The sequence below is a fragment of the Capricornis sumatraensis genome, chromosome 23 (genome assembly GCF_032405125.1).
Source record: "Capricornis sumatraensis isolate serow.1 chromosome 23, serow.2, whole genome shotgun sequence".
NCBI lineage: Eukaryota > Metazoa > Chordata > Mammalia > Artiodactyla > Bovidae > Capricornis > Capricornis sumatraensis.
The window spans coordinates 11,913,730-11,932,978 of NC_091091.1; the positions used below are offsets into that span (position 1 = coordinate 11,913,730).

Here is a 19,249-nt window from a genome sequence, read left to right on the forward strand (position 1 = left end):
TGGAATTTGCCTTTCTGCAAAATGGTTCCACCTAAGACTAACTTTTTTTCTCTTCTCACACCTTGGGCTGATAATAGCTTAACAAACCAGTATTCCTGTCAATTTTTTTATGGCCGGGGATACACACCTTGTGCCATCCTATCTCAAAATGCATATTGTGGGGGAGGGGCCTGGTGAAACTCCCTCAGCCTTGAGGTGTCTCTCTTATCTGATTAATAGTTTTCTAACAGACATAAAACACCGTGCTAAAAACGCAAAGGGGCACTCTTTTTTTCCCCTTCTGATGTCTATGTCAGAAGCTTTCCCTATCTCTATTATATTTTAATAAAACTTTGCTACACAAAAAGCTCCAAGTAGTCAAGCCTCATCTCTGACCCCAGATGGAAATCCTCTGGAGATCACGAATCCCAGAGTAACACATAGCTCGCAGCAGCAACCTTTCAACAACCTTTTCACTGAATAGAACAGTTTTTTCTACAGCTTTGAGAGTCCAGGGCTTTATCTTACATTCTGACACCACCATCAGGTACCTTTGTGTACAGAAACACCCTACCCCTGCCCTCCACAGAAGCAGATCTTGTTACATCTTGTGCTTCCATCCATGTTCTCTCTCCCTTTCTGATGTCCATTAGGAGAAATTAGGAAGTATCTCCAGTTCTGTTTTAGGCCCCATCCTGAAGGCAATCTAAACACATGTGGGAGAATTTTTCCTGTTAAGTAAAGAATAGAAAGAAACATGAAGCCTTTGTTTGTCAAGAGGCTTCTGATGGAAAATACAATTCACATCAGCTGCAAAGGTAAACTCATTCCATTGGACTGACTGGACAAATAACCATTTCAAAAGACGGTTTTAGCTTACTTGGCCTGAGTAACTTATTATCAGATATGGTGCCTGGGGAGAAAAACTGGGAGTGTTCCTAGTAGAAGGTAAGACAGGCAGGCACACTGACCTTGAGAGAGGAACCCTGGCACCTGAATAGTGCTAAAGAAGGCACCCTGGGTATCTGTAACCTCGTCCTTGCAAGTCATGCCACCAAAACCTTTGCTAGAACAGAAGCCCCAAAAGAAAAAAGGAAGAAAGGGTGGAGAAGAGATGTATGTCACGTTACACTTAATATTTATTTGAGGACTCAAAGCTGACAGAAATGATCGGAAAACAAGAAAATTACGTGTATAATTCATGTTTCTTGAAATCTCACTATCCAGGAATAACAAACAGAAACACGTTAATTGGAATTACTTTAATTCCCTGGCTCTTGACCACAACTCTCAGCGCATCTCCCTCACCTCCAGCACCAAGGACTGGGGAGAAAGTCTCTTATTCTGGTCGGGGTTCTTAGCCATGCCAACTACCTCTCAGCAAAAGACTTATCGGCCTCTGTCCCCAGCCGCCTTCTTCACAGAACTTTCCTCTTTCTTTCCCCATCACGTCCACGGACCTGCACAATTGTGCACAACGTGTGTCCAGTGCAACTGGAAGCGTGGAAGTGTGAGAATCCTGAAGATAAACAGGACCGTGTCAGGATCCCTACTATATGCACAGTCAGCCTGGGATCCCAACCTGAAAAACGTGGGTTCCAGCCAGAGACCCAGTGCTCCTGTCTTCTCCCTTCCTCTACCACTTCTCCCATCATCTCTTTGGGGAAAGGACGTAACTTGATTTGTCTAATTGCAAATTTTCCTTATGACTCACAGCACAGCTGCCTCATTGCTGGTAGTCTACACCTTCTTAGGAGGCAACAAAGAGGGAGTCTGACTAAAACCTTTACTGTAAAAATGGTGCAGTGCCTTTGGAAATACAGTTTAGTAGTCCATCAGTTGGTTAAACACAGAGTTAGCACATGACCTAGCCATTTTATTCCTAGGCATATAAAGAGAAATGAAAACATACACTCATACATAAACCTGAACATGAATGTTTATATCAGTGTTATTCACCACAGCCAAAAGGTGGATCCATCAACAGATGAACTGATGTATCATTTAAAGTATATCTTTACAGTGAAATATTATTCATCAATAAAAAATAAAGTACTAAAAAAATAAATAAATAAAGTACTGTACATGCTACGACATAGATGAAATTTGAAAATGAAAGAAGCCATTCACAAAAGGTCACATATTGTATGATTCTATTTACATGAAATGTCCAGTGTCGGCAAATTTATCAGAGAGAGAAAGTAGATTAGTGAAGAGATGGAAGTAGATTGTCTAGGGCTAGGAGGACCGGTTGCTCTGCTTTGTCACTCAGTCACGGCTGACTCTTTGTACCAGTCTCCTCTGTCCATGGAAATTCTCCAGGCAAGAAAACAAGAATGCCCTCCTCCAAAGGGTCTTCCCAACCTGGGGATTGAACCCAGGTCTCCCGCATGGCAGAAGGAGTCTTTACCATCTGAGCTATCAGGGAAACCCAGGAAGACTGGAGGTGATAGCAAGGAAGTGTAGGTCTCCTTTTTGGAGTAATGAGAATGCTCTAAAATTGACTATGGTGATGGTTGTACAGCTCTGTGATACTGAATTGTATAGTTTCAGTTCAGTCTCTCAATCGTGTCCGTCTTTTGCAACCCCATCTTTGCAGCACACCAGGCCTCCCTGTCCATCGCCAACTCCCGGAGTCTATTCAAACTCATGTCCATTGAGTCAGTGATGCTATCCAGCCATCTTATCCTCTGTCATCCCCTTCTCCTCCTGCCTTTGGTCTTTCCCAGCATGAGGGTCTTTTCCAATGAGTCAGTTCTTCGCATCAGGTGGCCAAAGTATTGGAGTTTCAGCTTCAGCATCAGTCCTTGCAATGAATTTTCAGGACTGATTTATTTTAGGATGGACTGGTTGGATCTCCTTGCAGTTCAAGGGACTGTTAAGAGTCTTCTCCAAAATGGGTGAATTGTATGGTATGTGAATTATATTTCAATATGACTGTTTAAAAACAGAATGAGTATCCTTGTTGTTAGTTAGTGTTAGTCGCTCAGCCGTGTCCAGTTCTTTTCTGACCCCATGGACTGCAGCCCGCCAGGTTCCTCTGTCCATGGGATTCTCCAGGCAAGAATACTAGAGTAGGTAACCATTCCCTTCTCCAGGGGATTTTCCCAAACCAAGGACTGAACTCGAGTCTCCTGCACTGCAGGCAGATCCTTTTACCATCTGAGCCACCAGGGAAGCCATCCTTGTTATAAATGTATATAAACAAGGCAAGCTTTTCTTTCAACATCTTCTATTTTTAACCTCTAAATTTGTTGGCACTGTGTCGTGCCCTTCTTATTATTCGAATTTTAACTACCATCATTACTTTTGCACTCAAGAGACATGTTGGAGAAATTCTATATTCTATTTTCTAGATAGGGTGTGGGTATGAAAATCTGGTCCCATTTGATTTTATTTTTAAACATCCATTCTCAGGAACCATTCATCAGCAAGTTGGCACCAAGGAAGAGTTTAAAAGCAGAAGAAAATCTGACTCAATGTGTAAGTCTAAATCTACAGGTGTACTAGTCTAAAGTACACTATGAATTTCTTAACAGGCATAATATTATTTAACTACCATATGCAGCTGTTGCAAATACCATGCTTATTCATGAGCACTTCATAAGCCAGAGATAAGAACAAGAAGAGAAACAAGAAATGGGCAGCTGGTAAACAACTACTCTGGAAAATAACTTCATACTGTAAGATTGCAGTTGGGATGAGAGGAAGCCTTTGGCCAGTTCAATAAATTTGCCTCTTCTCTGATCTAACCACTCTGATCACTTTTACCTTTCAAAATAGTGTCTATCCCTAAAATCAGCACCCTCACAGCACAGAAACCTTCACGACACAACTTCCTTTCTCTCTGAGCAAAGAAGGCAAAATAGAGAGACACATTTTCCCTGGGCTGGATGTTTAGGGTTTCATGTCTGGCTATGCCAGGATTAAGCACCAGGTTCTCAGTAACAGAGACACCAGGAGTTATTTTTGAAATGTACATTTTGTTGGGAATTCCCTGGCGGTCCAGTTGTGTGGTGCAGTCAAAAAAGCAAATAGATAAAAATTTACATTTTATGTGTCTGTGGGGTGCGGGGCCCTCTAAAGCACGGGGCCAAATGCAGGAGCCCCTTTTACCTGGGTGACACTGTAAAAGATAGAAAGGTATGTTACTTTATCACTACCAGTGTAACATGTTGTTAAGTAAGACAACCAACAAAATCACATACTTTCCCAGGTGCAGGTTACTTTGGCTGGACATAATACAGTCTCTGAACTTGAAGTATTCTATGATGCTCCCATTGTTGGGAAAAAACAAACAAGCGTCAGTCTTGCTACACAAGAACCTCTGCTTTTCGCAGCTTCAGAATAGAGGGAGTCTTTCTTCTAGGCAACTGACATTCCTTGATCTTCAAATCAGCCTTGAGAACTATCCTCCCTCTATTTTCATGAATATTTACATCATAGGAAATTCTACTTTTAAAAAAAATCTCTCAGGGTATTATCACTCCTTCAGAGCTCAAAGCATAAATATCTAAATTTATCAGCTAGGCAGCTCACCCAACAATATTACATGTGTTACTATTTCCCAGTTTATAGCTGGGAAAACTGAATGATTGCTTTGGATCTCAGAGATCCTAAGTGCCCAGGGTTTATTCCAGGGCTTGGCTTCTTATATTTAGCATGGGGGTTGGGGGGAGGGTGGGGGGGAACTCAGGCTCAGTGATTTGATTCATGGATAATCCCAGAGATAGTAAATAACACATTGAATTAAATCCAGGTGGCTCAGATGATAAAGAATTTGCATGCAATGCAGGAGACCTGGGTTCCATCCAGAGGTGGGGAAAATCCCCTGGAGAAGGGACTGGCAACCCACTCTAGTATTCTTGCCTGGAGAATTCTCATGGACAGAGGAGTCTGGTGGACTATGGTTCATGGGGTCACAAAGAGCCAAACACGACTGAGAGACAGCACCTGAGCCACATACATCAAGGTGCAAATTGTCTCCCACAAGTAACATGACTTGTCTAAGCTACTTTTTACAACAGTACTCCTTGAGCAGTCTTTCACACCATGTGCTCCCAGAAACACTTACATAAGAATCTCCTGAAAAAAAAGTGAAAGTGTTAATCACTCAGTCCTGTCCCACCCTTTGCAACACCATGAACTGTAGCCGGCCAGGCTCCTTTGTCCACAGAATTCTCCAGGCAAGAATACTGGAGTGGGTTGCCATTCTCTTCTCCAGGGGATCTTCCTGACTCAGGAATGAAGCCGGAGTCTCCTGCATTGCTGCCGGACTGTTTACCAGCTGAGCTACCAAGGAAGCCTTGCCTTCTCCTGCTGCTGCTGCTGCGTCGCTTCAGTCATATCCGACTCCTACATACTATTAAAAAATGCAGTCTCCTGGGACGCACCTTAGCATTAGGGTTGGATTCCTGAAATCGCGATTTTTATTTATTTACTTATTTGCCGCTACACACCTCTTGTGAGGTCTTAGGTCGCCACCAGGTATGGAACCTGCACCACCCCAACCCCCACCCCCAAGTGGAAGCGGGAGTCTTAACCACCGGACTGCCAGGAAAGTTCTCAGAGTCATGATTTTAAAGGAGTGGCTTCTACTGAGTCATGATAGATTTCAACCTTGTTTCCTTTTCCTCGCCTTGATGTTAATAAGCTTCACTTTCCATTTCTTCTTCTGTTTCATAAAGGCAATCACTCAGAAACTGAGAGAAAGCATCAGCTGACACATTCTCCCCACCCCATGTCCCTTTTAATAGCTCCTTCAGTCTTTACTTGAGGCAGACTCGGAAGAGTTCTGAAAAGCAAACCAGCTTGGACCCCAACCTATTCAGAACAGCAGAGAGCAGATAACCATAATGAGGTCAGTGAGTTAAGGCTCAGGCAGCCTCGATCTTGAATGCAAATTGTAAGCCGAGCTTCTCGAGTGCAGGCAAATTCCGGAGTTTGTCTTGTGCTTGTGGACTAAAGTTCCTGTATCAGTATGAGCACATTTTATTTCTGTGACTTTTCCTGGTGTGTGCACTCACACTCTCTAAGCTTCACAGGGAGGAGCTGGGAGCGGGGAGCTGGATGAGAGGGAGGTTTGGCAGGAGTGATTAAATCCAATCAGGCACTAAATTTGCAGATTCAAATTTAGATCTAAGCAAATTACTCTGTGGGGGCTTTTCTGTTGTTTCCCTTAAAAGAACTAAGAGGCTTTCCTTTTGTCATTCTAAAAAGGAAGCATTTCTTTTCAGCAGATGTTATTAAAGATGGAGTTGGTAGTACAAAGCCAAGTCACACTGGGAATTCTGCCCTGAAAATTTGATCACTTCAAGATGGGAAGTGGAAAAAACAATCCTTACAAACGGACATTTTTTTCCATTTCTTATACGAAAACAAACCCGAAGCTTAGAGTTTATTTTTATTGCTGTAATGAGCGCTTGGGAGCAACAGAAAATATTTTTTCTTCAAAACATAAGGACGTAATTGCTTTCCTGTGTGTGTGCTTAGTTGTTCAGTTGTGTCCGACTCTTTGCAACCCCGTGGACTGTAGCCCACCAGGCTCCTCTGTCCATGGAGGACATTCTCCAGGCAAGAATATTAAAGTGGGTTGCCATGTCCTCCTTCAGGGCCTCTTCCCAACTCAGGGATTGAACCCAGCTATCCCAATTTCTTTCCTAGTACTGATCTAATTTCTAATGAATGAAAGCAGAGCAATAATTGCCTGGGGATGGTGGAGGGTGGGATTGGGCTTGACTAGCAGGGCACACCAGGGATGATACAAAAGAAGGTAGTGGTGGTGGTTACATGGGTATATCCACCTGTCAGAATTCATCAAACTATACTTTAAGTGGGTACATTTTCGTATATGTAAAGTGTAATCTTGGGAAAGTTGATTTTAAAAGATGTGCATAGATCTGCTTGAGTTCTACCATCAGATGGAGCCTCAGGAAAGATACAGCCAAAAAAAAGGAAAACTTTCCCATCAAACAACAATGGGAAGGAACTGAGAAGCTGATTGCCTGGGGAGGGGGCATCCTAGTGATCATTTAGGGAGTGAGTACAAGGAGCCCCAAGGGGTTCCAGATGCTCTGCAGGCTTGTATCCAGGGATGGGTGGTCAGAGGCATTTACCACCAAATGCCTCAGATCACCTTTCCTATATAATGGGCTCCCAGACATGAGTATGTGAACTGTGTCTGCATAAGTGAGTTGACCACAAAAACCTAGCCGTGCCCAGTGTCTTGGTATCCCGTCTGCCTGAGAAGCTTGGTAGTGACCTGTGCTGGGGTATGTCCAAAACCACTGATCCAAGGAAGTCTGAGAGAGGCTCTCTGGACTATGGTGGACTGAAGTTCACATCAAGGTGCCTGTTCCCAGTTGTTGTTTAAGCGCTCAGTCGTGTCCTACTCTTTTGTGACCCATGGACTGTGGACTACAGCCTATCAGGCTCCTCTGTCCGTGGAATTTTCCCAGGCAAGAATACTGGAGTGGGTTGCCATTTTCTTCTCTAGGGGATCTTCCCGACCCAAGGATGGAGCCTGAGTCTCTTGCTTGGCAGGTGGGTTCTTTACCACTGAGCCACAAGGGAAGCCCTGTTCCCAGAGGCTGTGCTAGAAACTGCCGAACAGGGAAGCTCCCCGGGGAAACACCTCATACCTGGGGGCTGGCTGGTGAGAGCCTTCCTCTGCCCAGTCCACTGTGGAACTCTGCTGGCCCCCTCGCACACTCAGAACTCACTTAAAATGGTAACACTGATGCACCACTCACCATGGCAGTGACCGTTTTCCTGCGATCAGTAGTTGCCAAGAGGTCTTACATGCCTTATAGCATCCTGCCCATAGCCCCAGGAAGGGAGCCTATTATTTCTTACAAGCCTCATTTTGTAGATGAGAAAAATGGGTCTCAGAGAGCAAATTACTTGGCCAAGAGGTCACATAAAAAGCAGGTGTCAGAGCATGGTCATTATTCAGGAGCCACACTCCAGTGCCGAGCATCTTCTGGCTCTGGTCATTAGGGCAAAATGTCTTCATTATGCTTATGTTAGAGAGGAGGGGCAGGGACTGGCAGGTCTAGGCCCTTGGGGTCCCTAGTTGGAGAGGGAGGACTATTCCTTAGAGTGCTCAGAACCATGCCTTAGATAAGGGTAAAAGTAGACCTCCCTAGGGCATGGTTTCCTATCACTTGGTTGTTAAGGAAAAAAAAGGTAATTTAGAAGATATCTTCTAAAATGGCCTGGAATAACTTATAATTTTTCTGATTCGGTGTTTGCTAATAGATTAAATATGTATTTCATAATTTGTCAGTCTTTCTTACCAGTTCATGCATTTTCATTTCTGTGGCTCTTTCTGATCTACAGAGTCAGGTGCTGAGGACGTCCTCCCAGCAGAGCCAACAGCTGGTAGCTGGGAAGGGATGGGAGCTGAGGAAATGAGGCTAAGTGATGTGATTCAAGGACTTTCCCAGAGGCTGGTCAAAGAGAAGACTGAAATCCAGGATTTCTGGGGTTATTTTCCTCTCTTCCAGATTGTCTGACTCCCTGTTTTATACATTACACGATCTCTCATAAGTAAATGGAAAAATTTTCAAAATACCTCCAAGGGACTTCCGGGGCGGCCCAGTGGGTAAGACTCCACACTTCCACTGCAGGGAGCATGGGTTTGATCCCCTGGTCAAGGAACTAAGATCCCACAGGCCGCACAGCCAAAGACACCAAACCAAAACAAAATAAAGGAGCTCCAGGACTGTGCTCCTCAAAATGTGGTACAGGGACTCCTGTAACAGAACTTCCAGGATGCCTGTTAAAATGCAGAGTGCTGAGCCCAGGTCCACCTCCAGGCTGCATCTGAGTCTCTGGGAAGAGAGCCTGTAATACGCTCAGCATCCACAATGCCTTCTTTGAAACTCACGAGCAGATACAGAAGCGGTGTAGAAGGGCACTCCCAGCTCTGCACATTCAGTTTCAGTTTCTCCTCAGCAGGAATCTCACTAGCACTGCCTCCGTTTCGTTTTCCTTTCCTGTTTTACAAAAGCACAGACCTCGCAGCTAGCATCCTGAGTGGGAACCTCCTCTGCACTTGCTTGTGATCCAAAAGCAGAAAATAAAATCTGCCTGAACCCCAGCTTTTCAGAATGGCAGGGAAAACAGCCATCATGAGGTAAATACTCTCTGCTTCTCTGATAGGAAGTTGAGAATCTCATCCAAATCTTGTTCTTGAGTGCGATGTCCTGAAGTATGCTGATCCAGTGTTTGCTAATAGATTAAGACGCACTGCACACATTTGATCGTAAATCTGTTACCGACTCACGCACTTTTATTTCCGTGGCTCTTCCTGTACAGAGTCAGGCGTTAAGAACTTCCTCCCAGCAGAGCTAGCAGCCGGCGGCTGGAAGGAATGGGGCTGTTAAGACAGCCTAGGAGGGCGTGCTCAGATCCCTTCAGCAGAAAATCTGGTCCATGGGAGCTGGGGCCTGGAGGAAAGTTGCTAGGGGTGTCTTGTTCTTTTGTTTCTTATATTTGGAAGGACTAAATCACAGGTTTGTGTGTTTTGTTGTGGCTATCCTGGTCATTTTTAAAGCATTTCTTTCTCAGCAAATGTGCTGTAAAACTACATGACGAGATTGTTTTTGCCTTGAAATCTGCCATTTCAGGACTGGGGAATATCTCTCTGAACGGTCTTCTTACTGACCTGCTAGACAGGGAGTAAGTGTCTCAGAGACACGATTTAGCAACTAAACAACAACAACAACTATATATGTGTATATATATATATATGTGTGTGTGTGTGTGTGTGTGTGTGTGTGTGTGTGTGTGTATATATATATATAGAGAGAGAGAAAGTATTTAAAGCAACTTGAAAAAATATATGAGCTAAATTAGTAACTGAGGATACCTTGGCAAATGGAGTATTGGTTTTTGAAAAGACAACAGTATTTTTTAAATTAAATCAGAATTATCTTCAAATGTTTTATTTTGATCTACTCAAATATGTTAACATTTTCATAAACATCAATTACATATGATACATGTAAACATATCAACTAACATACCGTTAATAGGTAAAAAAAATACAAAAGGTTTTGGGGGGAACTGAGTATTTCATGTACCTAAACTATATAAAAGTGACCAGAATGTCTAAGATAATTCTTTTTTAAAATGTTTATGATTGATATATAAAACTGTAAGATATAGAAAGTATACACTGTAGTGATTTGATATATATATATATACATTGTGAAAGGATTCCCCCATCTAGTTAATTAACATATCCATCACCTCATATATTTTTTTTGGGGGGTGAGACCATTTAAATTCTACTCTCTTAGCAGATTTAAGTTATACAACAGTGTTATCAAGTGGGCTCACCATGTTTCTCATTAGCTCCTCCAACCATATTCATCTTATAACTGAAAGTTTGTATTCTTTCACAAACCTCTCCTTATTTCCCCCTATTTCTTTTATATATTTATCATAAATTTTTGCTTTGTGGTTACTGTGAGGCTTTTTACAAAACATCTTATAACAGTCTATTTTAAGCTGATAACAAGTTCAAACACCAGTTCAAAACCTCTACCCTTTTAACTCTCTCCTCCTCCCATAGTTTATATTTTTGTTGGCACAATTTGTATATTTTTACCTAGTGTGTACATTAACAAATTACTGTAGTTATAGTTATTTTTAAAACTTTTTCCTTTTAATCCCTAGATTCGCAAATGATTCACCCACTAAGGCAACAGTATTTTAATGCTAACCCCTGGACACTGGCTCTGGGTTTCATGTTTCTTCTTCTCCAGATCTCAGGACTCCCAACCCAGTATACTCTGCTCTAAATCATACTTCCCAGGGAGATCAGGTATCAAATATCTAAGCAAACTGGCAACCTAGGGTGGAAGGCTTAGGGAAAACCAACAGACCTGATGTCCAACATTCAATAGGTTTTGTAGACATGAAGCCACATACATAGCTGGCTATCCTCTATATTCACTATTAATCCTTAGAGTATTTAGCTGTTGTTCTCAGGCACCTAGATAACACCTACAAATCTGCAGACACATTTTATTGATCTGAAACTCATGCTTTTTTTCCCTCTAAACTTCCTAATTGGGCAGTTAGCAAAGTTAACATGTGTTGAAATACTGAAATGCCTTTATAATGCTTTAGTTGCATAACAGCTATAGACAGATTTGTCCAGTGATTATCTTTATCTTTCGGTGATAAGAAAAGTGCTTCCTTTCTCTCTTTTTCTCTTATTTAAATAAACTTTTACCAAACACAGATGGTTGGTTCCTTTTGATGAATTTTCTCCCCATGTCAGTGTTGCCAAAAGGTTGGCAGCCCTGTTTGTTTCATAACGATTTTCTGAAACTGTGCTAGTCCGTGAAATCCAAAATTGTGGACAATGGTGGGTTTAATGATTCTGGAGGTTCTTTCCAATTTTATGGTGCTAAGAATCTACTGAGAAAAAAGGAAGAGTACAAAATCCATTAACTATACCCCAAGCCCCAGGAAAATATAGACATGAGAACACATTTTGAGAACTTAGGTAATTTATTTAACTAATTAAGGCAAATGATTTCCCTTGGTATCTTCCAACTACAAAACACAGATATGTCCATTTTGTTTGTCATTTTTCAAAACAAATTTATCCCCTCTGGGGATCTGGCCTATTTAGAGTGACTGCTTCAGTCAAACTGAAACCAGGCCTTCATGGGTCTCTGTGTCACTGTAGAGAGGTGTGGAAAAGAACAAAATCGTGTAACACAGTGGCAAACATCCCTGGGCTTTCGTTTCTTTCTTTACGTGGTTCCTAACCAGACTGTGAGCTCTGAGGGTCAGAGATTACCTTCATTTTTCTCAGCATCCCTAAACACTAGCAAAGTGACACAAAGAGGTAGCCTTGTGAAGGGTCACTGGATGGCTAAATAAATCTGGCTTCATAACTGAAACAGGCAAGAGAGACCTCAGTTCCTCCAACTGTGGCGCTCTCCTCTTCTCCACCTTAACCTTACCTCCTACGTAGCTGCTCACACGATAAAAGGGATGGGCTTTGCGGGTTTCCTGCATAGACCATAGATGTAGAAAGGGAAATCTAGGAAGCAAGAGAAAGTACCGTCTCCTCTGTCTTGGAAAACTTAGAGGTATGGATTAGTGCGAGCTACACACACACAGACTGCAGGTTGCTGTCAGCCCCAACTCATGAAGGCTGGACACAGGCAGAAGGCATTTGCTAAACGCTGTTGTTCCAGCCTCTCCCATGTGTCTGCTGCCCAAGAAGTAAACAATTTTGAGCACTGCAACGGTGGGAATCCATTCAACCAGGGATAAAGCTGAAGGTCCACTCTGGTTTCACTGCTGAAAAACACACAGAATAACATAGGAAAACCAGTTGAGATCAAATGTGTAAGCCCATTCCTGGTACCTTTCCACTTGAGCTCTGAGGAAAGCTGATGACCACCGTGCAAGGCAAAGCTGGTAGGTGGGCAACCAAGAATTCTCCGTCCCAGGAATCCATCCTACATTAAGGATGTAAAAGCTAAACAAAAAGAAGACGTTAGTGAATTTTGAGCTCAAAACTGGTTTTTCTATGTTATTCTGTATGGTTTTCAGCAGTGAAACCAACATGGATCTTCAGCTTTATTCCTGTTCCTTGTAAAGGAAGAAGTTTTATATAATTGGACATGTTTTGGTTTACCCTCATTGAAAATTTTAACCTGTTTTTGTATGACTGCTACAATAATTTTTAAAAAATTTTTATTTATGTATGGCTGTGCTGAATCTTCGCTGCCGTGGAGGCTTTTCTCTAGTTGCCGGGAGTGGAGGCTCCTTTCCAGCTGTGGTGCTCGGGCTTCTCAGAGCGTTGGCTGCTCTTGTTGAGGAGCGTGGGCTCTAGGGCACGTGCGCTTTAGCAGCTGTGGCTCCTAGGGTCTAGAGCACAGACTCAACAGCTGTGGTGCAGCGGCTTCGGTGCTCCTCGGCATGCGGGACCTTCCCAGATGAAGGATAGAACCCGTGTCTCCTGCATTAACAGCCAATGCACTGAGCCACCAGGGAAGCCCAATAATTATTAAACATATTTATTTTACCAGCTTAAAAAAAAACTTCAGGACAAATTTTTTATACTCTACTTACTTGTTCAAATAAAGATTCTCAGCTAATGCTGGTTAACATACACACACACATAAACACATATAATTATAGAGAGAGCATGAGGGCAACAGAGAGAGAGATTTACTCTAAGGAACTGGCTCAAGTGATTATGAAGGTTGAGACAATGCATGATCCCCTGTCTGTGACCTGCAGACCCAGGGAAGCCAGTGGCATAAATCCAGTCTTGAGTCCAAAGACTTGAAAACTGGAGGGCTGACAGTGTAAGTCACAGTCAGAAGGGAGAAGACCAAAGTCCCAGCTCGCGCAGACAGGCAGAGAGACCAAAGGGACCCTTCCTGTGCCTTTTTGTTCTACTCAGGCCTCCAACAGATTGGACGAGGTCCAGCCACACTGGGGAGGGTAATCTGCTTTACTCAGCCAACTGACTCAAATGCTCTTCTCTTCTGGGAACATCCTGGCAGACATGACCAGAACTAATGTTTAACTGGATAGGCTGGACACCCCGGGGCACAGTCAGGTTGACACACGAAATAACCCATACTTGCATCACAGGGCACCATACTCGGCAGCTGCACATCACAGTGACTATGTTTACTTTCTCCACAGTGAGGAAAACAAGAAATCTCTGGAGCAAATCCTTCCGCAGCTGAGATGCCATTTCACGTGGAACTTATTTAAGGAAGAAAGTGTCCCTCATGACCTCGAAGAAAGAGTGTGTAACCAGACTGAATTTTTAAACTCTGAGTTCAAAGCTACAAAGTACAACTTGTTGGCCTACATAAAACACTTAAAGGGTCAAAACAAAGCAGCCCTGCAATGCTTACAGCAAGCCGAAGAGTGCATCCGGCGAGAGCACGCTGACCAGGCAGAGGTCAGAAGCCTGGTCACCTGGGGAAACTACGCCTGGGTCTACTATCACCTGGGAAGATTCGCAGAAGCTCAGGTTTATGTTGACAAGGTGAAACAAGTCTGCCAGAAGTTCTCAAATCCTTACAGTATTGAATGTCCTGAGCTGGACTGTGAGGAAGGGTGGACACTGGTAAAGTGTGGTGGGAAAAAAATTGAAAGGGCAAAGGTGTATTTTCAGAAGGCTCTGGAAGAGAAACCCAACAACCCAGAATTCTCCTCTGGACTGGCCATCGCAATGTACTACCTGGATGACAGGCCAGAGCACCAGTCCCCTGTGGAAATTCTGAGGCAGGCCGTTGAGCTGAGTCCCGACGATCAGTACATCAAAGTTCTCCTGGCCCTGACGCTGCAGAAGATGAATGAACAAGCTGAAGGGGAACAGCTGGTTGTCGAGGCTCTGGGAAAATCTCCTTGTCAAACAGATGTCCTTTGCAGTGCAGCCAAATTTTACCAAGGAAAAGGTGATCTAGACAAAACAATTGAACTATTGCTAAGGGCACTGGAATCCATACCAAACAATGCCTACCTCTATCACCAGATAGCATGCTGCTATGAGGCAAAAGTCAAACAAATTCAACATACAGGAGCATCTGAAGCTAGTCAGAAAGGAGAGGTTGAAGAACTAAGGAAACATGCTAGAAACTATGTGAGTAAAGCGATTGAGAAGGGACTAAATCCTCTGCATGCATATGCTGATGAGTTCCTGGAAAACAAAGAATGTTATCAGACAGCTTTCAGTAAGGAGCTCCCCAGCACCCAGGGACAAGAGCTCCATCAGCATGATTGCAGTCCTCAGGAGGATCATGAGATATCTGAAGACACTGCAGTCCAGTGTTCTTTAGATGGTTTATCCATAAGCACAAAATCAACTGAGAAAGAAAAGATGATATTTCAGCTACAGAATGTAGCTAAAAACCAGCTACCACAGAATGGACCATATTCTTGGTCTCTCCAAGGCTTAATTCACAAGATGAACGGAGAGCTGCTGCAGGCGGCTGAATGCTATGAGAAGGCACTGGATCACCTCCTAAGGAACCGCCCTTCAGGCATAGGCAGCATTTTCCTGCCAGCAACTGAGCGTGAAGAAGGCAGTGAGGAAATGGAGCAGGAGGCAGACAGCTCTAGACTCAGAGAGCTTCCCGACCCCTGAGCCGAGACAGAGAGGAGGAAAAGGAAGACAGAGTCAGGGAGCGGGAAGACTGGCATCGTAGAGGGGAAGGGTGGGAAAGCAGATCCCCAGTCTGAGCTTACTGAGCAAGATGGTCCTGCTTATCGCTTTAAGGCATGTTTCTAGAGCGTGGCTTGCTCACGACTGTCTCCCCTGTCCATACCAGCTACACACAGTTCTCTGGTCTGCACGTCTTAAACTGCCAGCAGAAACAGTGCTTCAGGCCTGCACGAGGCATTCCGTTCTCCAGACAGCCCTGTGTCGGCCCCTCTTGCCAGGGTCGCAGCTGGCCACTATCAACAGAATCTCATGTCCTTCGTCCCATTATTATCCAGGCTTCTGGGCCCCCTGGAAGACTCGCTTTTAACAACCCTGGAATTCTCCTTATATCTTTCTCGTGGCTTCAGCTATATATTACTTTTGTTAGTGATACTACAATAAATATACATTCTTGATTTGTTGTTGTTTACTCATTATGTCCACCTCTTGTGAGCCCATGGACTGCAGCCCCACCTGGCTCCTCTGTTCATGGGAGTTCCCAGGCAAGAGTACTGGAGTGGGTTGCCATTCCCTCCTCCTGGGGAATCTTTCCAACCCAGGGATAGAACCCATGTCTCCTGCATTGCAGGCGGATTCTTTACCACTGAACCAACTAAGAAAACCACATTCTTGATAGTAACACTATAATAAGTTTTGGAGATAGATTTAATCGTATGGTTTGTGTGTGTGTGTGTGTGTGTGTGTGTGACTCAGAGTGACATCAATCCTCAAACTTTCTCTTTCAATGGATGGTAAGTAATTGCCTCAGGCATCCTAGGCTATTCTCAACACACCCATTTTAGCTTCTCCTTGGCACTAACACCCTCAGCCTGCAGCCAGGCCATCTGTGGGCTCTGGGAACGGTGACTCTCACTCCAGCCCAGGGGCCTCAGCTGAGCCCAGTGCCCAGGTAGCATCTACTGCTGTTGACCACGGTACACCAGAGTGTAAAGGGTACCAAGACTAGGCTGGGCAAAGATCTTTAACCTCCACGGTGAATGGAAACATTCAAGTATTCTCCTCTCAGCTGGGAAATCCACAAGGGTTGTTTGCTTTGTGCAACCCAGTGATGGACCAAGAGCCCTATCAACCTCCGCTCAAGCCACTAAAGGGCTGGCATTCATAAACTTTTCCAGTGATATCCTCTGATTAACTGTGTGCAGAGGAAAATTGTTAAATTAATATACCAGATCCCAGAGAAGACAGAAGAACTGGCATTCCCACGGGGACCGTGAGTAGAAAGCCAGAAAGTTGAATCTTCGTCATGCAGCAGAGGAATCCTGGAAAGCTATTTAGTCAGCTACACTGGCTGTAGCAGCAGCACACTCCGGCGAGGGTGCCCCCCACCCCTAGTTATCTGCTGGCTCCAGCAAGGCTGGGGCGCCATTAGGTGTGCAGCAGTGAACTCTTGACCCCAGGCCAGTCTTGACCTGGAGCAGCACTGTCTCGTGTGACCAGTTCCAGAGGGGACACCGGGCCCCTGTGAGGGATACGACCATGGAGATTAACACTGAAAGCCTGATTGAGGCATAAGGGTGATTTGGGATGAAGGCAGGCACTGGCTATTTCTTGCCCTCAAAGACAGCTAGAGCTCTGGGGTAGGTGAAGAATTACCTATCTTTGTGCCAACACATATACTCAAGGACACAGAGTTTGGATACTCAGGGAAAATTGGAGGCTTTCTGCACGGCTACTCCAACAGGGGTACCTAGTCCCATCCTCAGACTATATAGGTAGCTGACTCACAGAAGGATCATGAACACTGCCCAACGCTGTCCCTCTGCACTTGGAGGGAGTCTCATTCACCCTCCATGTGGTGCTGAGGCTTCCCAGAAAACGCAGCTGACTGGTCTGACCTACAAAACGGGCTGTGATTTATTTTTCACCTGGATAATGTTATTGAAAGGATGCCTGCACAGCAACAATCTACCTTTGTCCAAGAACACATCAGTTCAGTTCAGGTCAGTTGCTCAGTTATGTCCGACTCTTTGCGACCCCATGAATTGCAGCACGCCAGGGCTCCCTGTCCATCACCAACTCCCGGAGTTTACCCAAACTCATGTCCATCAAGTCGGTGATGCCATTCAGCCATCTCATCCTCGGTTGTCCCCTTCTCCTCCTGCCCCCAATCCCTCCCAGCATCACAGTCTTTTCCAATGAGTCAATGCTTCACATCAGGTGGCCAAAGCATTGGAGTTTCAGCTTTAGCATCATTCCTTCCAAAGAACACCCAGGACTGATCTCCTTTAGAATGGACTGGTTGGATCTCCTTGCAGTCCAAGGGACTCTCAAGAGTCTTCTCCAACACCACAGTTCAAAAGCATCAATTCTTCAGCACTCAGCTTTCTTCACAGTCCAACTCTCACATCCATACATGACCACAGGAAAAACCAGAGCCTTGACTAGACAGACCTTTGTTGGCAAAGCAATGTCTCTGCTTTTGAATATGATATCTAGGTTGGTCATAACTTTTCTTCCAAGGAATAAGCATCTTTTAATTTCATGGCTGCAGTCACCATCTGCAGTGATTTTGGAGCCCCCCAAAATAAAGTCTGACACTGTTTCCACTGTTTCCCCATCTGTTTCCCATGACTGGATGCCATGATCTTCGTTTTCTGGATGTTGAGCTTTAAGCCAACTTTTTTACTCTCCTCTTTCACTTTCATCAAGAGGCTTTTTAGTTCCTCTTCAATTTCTGCCATAAGGGTGATATCATCTACATATCTGAGGTTATTGATATTTCTCCCGGCAATCTTGATTTCAGCTTGTGCTTCTTCCAGCCCAGCGTTTCTCATGATGTACTCTGCATAGAAGTTAAATAAGCAGGGTGACAATATACAGCCTTGACGTACTCCTTTTCCTATTTGGAACCAGTCTGTTGTTCCATGTCCATTTCTAACTGTTGCTAGTGGAGGTGATAGAATTCCAGTTGAGCTGTTTCAAATCCTGAAAGATGATGCTGTGAAAGTGCTGCACTCAATATGCCAGCAAATTTGGAAAACTCAGCAGTGGCCACAGGACTGGAAAAGGTCAGTTTTCATTCCAATTCCAAAGAAAGGAGATGAAAAAGAATGCTCAAACTACTGCACAATTGTACTCATCTCACATGCTAGTAAAGTAATGCTCAAAATTCTCCAAGCCAGGCTTCAGCAATACCTGAACCGTGAACTCCCTGATGTTCAAGCTGGTTTTAGAAAAGGCAGAGGAACCAGAGATCAAATTGCCAACATCCGCTGGATCATGGAAAAAGCAAGAGAGTTCCAGAAAAACATCTATTTCTGCTTTATTGACTATGCCAAAGCCTTTGACTGTGTGGATCACAAGAAACTGTGGAAAATTCTGAAAGAGATGGGAATACCAGACCACTTCACCTGCCTCTTGAGAAATCTGTATGCAGGTCAGGAAGCAACAGTTAGAACTGGACATGGAACAACAGACTGGTTCCAAACAGGAAAAGGAGTACATCAAGGGTGTATATTGTCACCCTGCTTATTTAACTTCTATGCAGAGTACATCATGAGAAACACTGGGCTGGAAGAAGCACAAGCTGAAATCAAGATTGCCGGGAGAAATATCAATAACCTCAGATATGCAGATGACACCATCCTTATGGCAGAAAGTGAAGAGGAACTAAAAAGCCTCTTGATGAAAGTGAAAGAGGAGAGCGAAAATGTTGGCTTTAAAGCTCAACATCCAGAAAACAAAGATCATGGCATTTGGTCCCATCACTTCATGGGAAATAGATGGGGAAACAGTGGCAGACTTTATTTTGGGGGGCTCCAAAATCACTGCAGATGGTGATTGCAGCCATGAAATTAAAAGACGCTTACTCCTTGGAAGAAAAGTTATGACCAACCTAGACAGCACATTCAAAAGCAGAGACATTACTTTGCCGACTAAGGTCCGGCTAGTCAAGGCTCTGGTTTTTCCTGTGGTCACATATGGATGTGAGAGTTGGACTGTGAAGAAGGCTGAGCGCCGAAGAATTGATGCTTTTGAACTGTGGTGTTGGAGAAGACTCTTGAGAGTCCCTTGGACTGCAAGGAGATCCAACCAGTCCATTCT

General features: G+C 44.1%; 1 protein-coding gene across 1 annotated transcript; it reads left to right on the top strand.

The window, feature by feature from the left end:
• Positions 1-9,000: 9,000 nt before the first annotated feature.
• On the top strand, positions 9,001-15,532 carry IFIT3 (interferon induced protein with tetratricopeptide repeats 3). The gene is made up of 2 exons (XM_068961476.1): positions 9,001-9,118; positions 13,675-15,532. Exons 1-2 carry the CDS (start codon positions 9,093-9,095, stop codon positions 15,125-15,127), a joined length of 1,479 nt encoding a protein of 492 aa, XP_068817577.1. The 5' UTR covers positions 9,001-9,092; the 3' UTR covers positions 15,128-15,532.
• Positions 15,533-19,249: the final 3,717 nt, after the last annotated feature.